This window comes from Loa loa, assembly GCF_000183805.2.
Source record: "Loa loa unplaced genomic scaffold supercont3.664, whole genome shotgun sequence".
NCBI lineage: Eukaryota > Metazoa > Nematoda > Chromadorea > Rhabditida > Onchocercidae > Loa > Loa loa.
The window spans coordinates 11,888-19,591 of NW_018108844.1; the positions used below are offsets into that span (position 1 = coordinate 11,888).

Here is a 7,704-nt window from a genome sequence, read left to right on the forward strand (position 1 = left end):
GGTATAGATGAAAGAAACGCTTTTAAATGTACCTCAAATTGACAGAATTTAGAAGCTTTTGGGTTATGACAATGCTTATGAGGACATGAAAATTTGGTTTTCTACTACCATAATTTAAAATCTGAGCCAGATATACAAAGTAGAATACATACCGCATTATCTAGCACACGCATCCACGCTTCCCACTCCAGCTCACCGATCCTCCAATTAATTTGCTTTCCCTCCGCATCTTTTGCACCGTTGCGATCGACACCACCCCCTGAATATAAATCATATGTAAACTTCCTAACATTAAATTTGAAGAATCGAGAAGCGAAATACATAAAAAATTATTTACCGCCTTTTCGTGCTGTCTTGTACACTCTTTCAACGGCCTTTTCATCAGGAATAACGAGATTTTCAATACCAGCCCTTGCAGCTCTGATCTAAAATGGGCTTTTTACAAATCATTACATTCCTCGCATCCAAAATAATCAATATTAGCACAGGATTAAGTCATAAGGTGTAAGCAAACCACACAAGATTATAAAGATGTAAAATTAACAATAACAATGCTAATTAGCTGGACAAGATGAATAATAAAAAATAAAAAAACAATTAAATAAACACACAAATACTGCAACTAGATGGTGGAAATTAGTTGTCATACAATGTCCATTAATAATATAAAATAAACTCGAATTAAATTCCCACAAATTCTAACTAAATTTGAGAATCTCAGGAACATAGCAAATATAAAATAACAACCACACAACCTTACAAACAAATAATCGTTAATTTGAGATATTTCGAAAATTTAATATCGGCCCTCTATCTACTGATACGATGATTTATGACCCTTAACCATCTGATAAGAAATTGTTTGGACCTGATGATCGCACGCTGTAACCAAATTTCTTATTATATATATTGCTTCTTCCACCGTTTCGCAACACACCAAATATCCATTCGTACGTAGTATAAAAACCTGAAGTGCATCACTGCGGAATCTATACAACATAAATTTCTGAAATCTCGATGGCCGAAAAACTCATAATCAGAGGCATAACAAATAAATTTTGCTATCGAATGATTCTGAAAGTATTCATATTTCCAGTTTACATGTCATTCTTAGTTTACAATCAAACAAGGGAAGTAAAAGTAAATCCCTGTCTACATCAAAAGCAATAATGAAGCATTTACCAACGCTGTGAAATACGGGACTTGTATCCAAGTTTAAAACATAGCATTCAAAAGTATTCCTAGCCAAAAAAAAACAAGAAAACATGCACCATCAAGTTGACACAATACCTTAATACGTAATCACTATTAACGCAATGCAGTAACAACACCAAACAGCAAATAATATTTTTAGGAAGTCAAAAATATAAAAAATACTGAAAAATCCCACATATCAAACAACAATAAGGTGCCAAAATCAGCAGAACACTAAAGCCACCAATGAAGAGAAAGTTTCCAGACTTCTCCAAGAGTTAATAATTTTCCACAAAGTTCGATTAAAGACAAAACGCAACCACGATAAATAATGGCTGAATACAACCAACACGACAAAAAAACGCAGAACGGGAAAATGGCATACATTTTAATAGTTATACTCAATGTTTTTCAAATAAGACTAATTCGTTGATAAGCTTTCCCATGTGGTCTGCAAACACATTTGTACCATATATAGAAAAAGTTTTTACTACTACGAATTTTGAAGGGGAAAAAAACAAAATGTTTGCTACAGAATATATTGCCTTCTGCATGATAATCTTAGAATGAGAAAATGTGAAAGTGATGAAATGACTATTACCTGCAAAACTAGTAAATAGAAGGTAATAAATACGGTAAAAAATGAGTGGGTGCTTCAAACGACTACTACCACCAATACCGTTTTTGTAAAAAAAAAACACAAAAAGCCAGGCGTGCCTGAGTTTCACAAGCGATGACCGTATTGAAAGCAAGATGGAGGGCATCCTCAACAGATTCACCACATGCTACAAATCCGTGACTTCGCAATAACATTACCTAAAACTTCTCATCAAACATTTCACACTGAATAAGCAAGCGTTCATTCGGATTAAAAATACTGAGAAAACTAGAAAAAACACAACATGCAATCAAATTATAAAATTCTCCTACATACACGAAGTTTAAGATGTCGTTCGAATCAATTTAGATTACTTCATATAAAACCGTAATCCACGTATTGTTAAAATGGTCATATTATCTTTTACTATTAACAAGCCTGTGTGTATCAATTATAATAAGTAAACTTCGCATGCTGTCATGCATAGCTGGCACCTGATAAAAATAAGACGACGATTCGTTTTGCTAGGATTAGCTGCGTAACTTCGGTAGATGAGGTCAAAGTGAAAAAGACTTGCTAAAGCAGAAGGTCTCGGAGAGTTGTATCCGACTTACGAGAGTTCTTCAACACTATCCGAAATAATGTCCCAAAGACTGGACGATTTTAATCAATACTTCGCACACTGACTTCTGTTTCATCAGAAGCAAAAAAAAAAAATTCAAAACTCACATTTTTATCGCCAAGATCCTTGACGATTGATTCCATTTCAGACTCATCATCCAATATACCCTGAAAAATTTTCATTATAGGAAAATGAGTTTCATGCAGCATTTGCATAATAGTTGAAATAGGGCGCAAACACATGCTTTTATTTCTTTCACTAAAAATTTTTAAACAGAAATGAACTGCAACTGCCTCATTCGAATGCACGTAGAACGTGTGAAACAAAAATATACCTGATAGTCATGATAGCCTACAGGACCAATGATCATTGCTTCCTGAGAGAGTGGCAGAAGACCGCATTTCATCGATGAAATTGCAGAAACAACAGCAGTATGCATGTGTAGTACGCATCTCACGTCAGGACGTGCCTTGTGAATTGCTGCGTGCAAAACATAACCTGCCTGAGAACAATTAATTGCCAGTTGAGTCCAAGCAAAATGAGTATTGAAAAGGTGCAATGAAAGTGGAGACAACTAAAAGGATATTTACCTGATTAATTCCTAATTTGGTGGAACCACGATCAATGATTTCACCATTAATATTGATTTTTATCAGTGAACTGGCGGTAATTTCATGGTACAACAATCCGAATGGGTTAATTAATAGCTCGTCTGAATCAGGCAATTTTAACTGAAAACCATGAAGAATCCTCAAAATGCTCATAAATTTATTGCACAGCATCAACTGCCTTTCGATTAGCCATAATTTAATTAATGAATGTATATGCTCGTATGGTGCAATTCGCATATGTTACAAGGTCTTAACAACTGACCGTTTATAAAGACAGTAATGGATAAGGTACCCAGCAAAACCTGAGTAATTATTCTAAAACGGTCAAATTAAACTGAAATTTCCAAAGACCAGAACCCACAAACAGTACTTCGAGCATGCTCAGATTGTTCAAAATTGTTTCTTAAATAAGTGTTAAAAAGAAAAATAATAATCCTTACTGTGATATGGTTGTAAATTCCTTGCGACCACTGAAAAAGATCCACTAAACGATACAATGAGGCTAATTTATTTCTGAATAGTTTTTCAGTCCGTGTATAACTACCACTTCCTTTGAGATCGGCAATGGGTAACACAGCTCCAACTCCTTAAAAATTGATCATTTTATACGAGAAAATGATACCGATGCCATGAAAACAGAAGATAGTAAAAACGAAACCCCGTCACTATATTAGAACTAGGCCTTGATAATACTAGTTTAATAATTCTGCTATGAATAGAGTACCGTTGTTTCAATGTTTGTTAAAAGTGACAATTCAGTTTTCCGTTCGCCACAACGAAAAAGATCATGATTCGAAAAGATTACCAATATTATGAAGACTGGACGCCGCAATTTGGCCATGAGGAAGGGTAAGTTCAGAAAGCCGTTGTAAAGTTTTTAGATGATCTGGATCACTTTTGTGACTTTCACTCTCTTGTTTAATTAATTCCTCTAGTTCTCTGCAGAAACTTTTTGATTCCAAAACTTCTTGCACCCGTTTTCGCCTTTCCATCTCCGATAAATCTTCCTGCAATTAATTACAGTATTATCTTCCTTAAGCAACAACAGTACTGCCATTATCCTATTGTGAATTGACAAAGAGATAAAAGCACATCCATACACAGAGGCAGACAAACAAGCAATATTACAAACGAGCACAAAAATAAGCATACTTTGAAGATTTCATTACACCCAAGTTATATTACGATGACACTAATAAATATATCGGATTCAATCATCGAAGCGCTGCTAATTCCTCTTAAACGAAAAATCATTTTAACAGATTAAATTATTAATTTTACGAGAAAAAGCAACCTTAATCGCTGCTGGCCTTTGCAATTCCTTGATATACTCTGGATCATCCGGATCGAAGTTGACAAACGAACGTTCCGCCGTTCCATTTGGTGCACCATTTGTCTTGCTGGGCATAATGCCTGAAAACAAAAAAAAAAAAGAATGGAGGAGAATATATGTGAGCAAATTTTAGCAATACATCTTTTATCGGAAATGAAAAACACAATCACAAATATCACTGTTTATGGTAAATTTGAGCTAAAATGTTATTTTTATTTAAATATGAACTGCCAATTTCCAATTATTTGACCCACTAATCATACCAGAATTATGAAGTATTTCCATTTAAATCTATGATCTACGAAAGGTTTTGGCAAAATGCACCCCAAACCTGATTTATGGTTGACCAACATCAACCGAAGTCATTTCGCAAACCCTATAATTCTCTATCACCTCTTTAATCACCATGCTATCTTTTTTTCTCTTTAATAACTACTTAAACTTGTCACGTAATACACTATTTTGATAATTTCATCAACCTTTGTATCCTCCTATATATTCATGCTATCCTCAATTTATAATTACAACTTCCTTAAATGCTATCGACCATCCCGGGGAACATTTATTTCCAACCAAAGAACTGTTCCGGATTCTGTTTACTTGTCCGGATGTTTTGTTTCTGATTATCAGTGCGGAGGATGGGATATATTTATTCATAAATTGGCAGGTAACGATAATAATATTATGAAACTTAATAGGCAAAAAATAACTTTTTTTTTCTTTACCTGAAACAAAATCTATTTTCTTTTCAATTATTTGTCTCAATGTTAACTACTAAAAAGTATCTGCATTCTTCCAAAAAATTCTCCAATATTCATCGTATAACCTTTTTATTCACTCTTTGTTTCACTCAAACTCTCCTTTACATATGCAATTTTGATAATCTCACCAATCTTTGTTTTATTCTATATATTCGTGATATTCTTAATCTATGATTGCAACTTCCTCATATCATATTCGTCTTCTTGGAAACATTTATTTACAGCCATAGAACTGTTCCGAATTTTGTTTGTTTGTCCGGATGTGTTGCATTGAAGATAGTAACTATGAGTGAATTAGACTTGGAAAACTTCGGAAAATTTCTTAGGATCTATGATCATATTCATCAGGTACTGGTGAAAACAGTGGTTGAATACCATCGTATCATCATTAGGCTCCTTCCGATATATTCAGTTAATGAGCAGTATTCTACATCCAGTTTTGGGTTAAGGAATTAGGTTACAAAATATTTTTTACATTCCAAGTGTTCCATAAAAATACGAGGAATTATTTGCTGATGTTTAAAACCTTGATTTATATTTAGCGATTTTTTTATTCCCAATACTACCTATATAAATGCGCGGTAGACGAATCTACCCTGTTACATTTTAACAACTAGTATTTTACAAATTGGGAAAAGCTCTCCAGGGAATTCATCATAAAATGCTCGAAATCATCTAACTATTTGGTTCATCCTTATCACATAGATCAGTCTACTCTATTGCGAATAACAATGCTTGATTGTTGCATCTCTTCGAGATACAACATAGACAAGTCGCGATTTATATTTCAAATTATTGACATAACAAATTGTGTATGGGTTAAATGATAAATGATAGCCGGGAAAACTCAAACCTTATGGAGATACTTCTAATCTAGAACCATATCCACAAAATGAAAAGATGAGAAATGTTGAACTGAATCGAAATAACGAATGGAGTTTGCAAAACAGGATACTGAAAAATAAGGAAAAAAGGAAGTGATGGATTGGAACATCAAGCTCTCTGGAAGCTCTCAAAGAATTAATCAAACTGTGGTGACAGCATTTTTGCAAACAAATAAAATGCTATTTACATTCGACAAAATGAGTATATCCTTAAGTAACACCTTGAAAAAAAAAAAAATCGTTTTATTGTTAGAGAAAAGGAAAAGAAAGAAAAGAATGGAAATTAAATTTTCTTGGAAAATTAGAATTTAATAATTTTGTCGAATGATATTCAACAGAAAGAAAGGGAATAATTGATAGGCCCACGTAAAGGCTTGTATGTGTTCGTCATTGAGGTGATAAATTTGAATTAAAAGCAGTTAATCTAGGATATACAAAACTAACTTGACTACCATCGAATCATAATCATTTTTTACAAAAAAAAAAAAAAAAAAGGAAATATTGCAACAGATATTCCATCTAAAAATTATCCAGTAATCAATTAATCGGCAAAAATGATTTGATAGGTAGTTGATAAATTCTGCTTTACAATTGTTATCAATGGTATCAAATGATCGAATTGATGGATAACTGAAAAGAACACCAACTAAACTATGCATAACATCTCTTTGAAAGTATGTAAAACTTGTGCAATTTCTTTAAGCTAGGCTAAAATTGTTACACTGAGACTATAAATTTACCAGAAATCAATCCGTTGAAATTATTACACTTTCGAATAATTTTCATCATGTTTTTTTAAACAACGATTTATTTCATTATCTTTTTATATCATGAATACTATAAGGTGCCTCTTTTGGATTGTTTCTTTTAAAGATTGAAAAAAAAAAAAAAAACAAATAAACATTAACATCATACTACATTGATAACGTTCGAACATTTATTACTTTAGCTTTTGTCATTAATTACCGCATATTTATCATATCTCATTTCTAGCATTTAAAGTTTATGATTAATAGCATTTTAATGGTTGTAAATATATCAATGATATAATTGAATAAAAATTATACCTCTATTTTTACATGGAATATTTTAAAAAAAAAAAAAAAGACAATGATACATTATTTATTTGATAATACTAATACTGTAAAATAAATCAAACATTATTTACTTGATCATACCGTAAAATGAACCAGACATTATTTATTTAATCATACCGTAAAATGAACCAATGTTAAGCAAAGGTTATGAAACAAAAGAAAAAAAAGAAGTTGCTTCAGTAATAATTTGCAGGAAAAGCGATGTAAGCAGGCAAATGCACAGTAACAAACTGTATGTAAATAAAAACCATTATTGAAATGATTTATTTGAAATTATAGATCTTAGAAGAAAGAAATGAAAAGGGTTTGGGGTTTGGCGGAGAAAGACAAAATAGCGCATAGCCCCTGAATGCAATGCAAATTTAAATGTGTCATAGGAAGAGTATGATATCATAAGATTGAGAATTATAAGGAGACACCAGTGCAACAATTCCATTATTTTTTTTAATATAATATTCATGAAATAATCAATTCTCGAACTTGCCTCCAATAACCAATCAGGTAGAAATTATTCATTGGTTTAAACTGAAATATGATTTATGATAAATTCAAAAGCTAGCAAATATTTAAAAGTATAAAATAATTTTTATTCTTTAATCTTTCT

At 32.2% G+C, this 7,704-nt stretch overlaps 1 protein-coding gene across 1 annotated transcript; it reads right to left on the minus strand.

Moving 5' to 3' along the window:
* Positions 1-104: 104 nt before the first annotated feature.
* Positions 105-4,444, minus strand: LOAG_10542 (hypothetical protein; the record flags this gene model as incomplete). The annotated part of the gene is made up of 9 exons (XM_020448185.1): positions 4,320-4,444; positions 3,831-4,032; positions 3,466-3,611; positions 3,005-3,145; positions 2,749-2,916; positions 2,522-2,581; positions 1,912-2,010; positions 338-425; positions 105-259 (listed from the first exon to the last, which is right to left on the minus strand). The coding sequence occupies exons 1-9, from the start codon at positions 4,431-4,433 to the stop codon at positions 105-107; spliced, it is 1,173 nt and encodes a 390-aa protein (XP_020301648.1). The 5' UTR covers positions 4,434-4,444.
* Between the last annotated feature and the right edge of the window lie 3,260 nt (positions 4,445-7,704).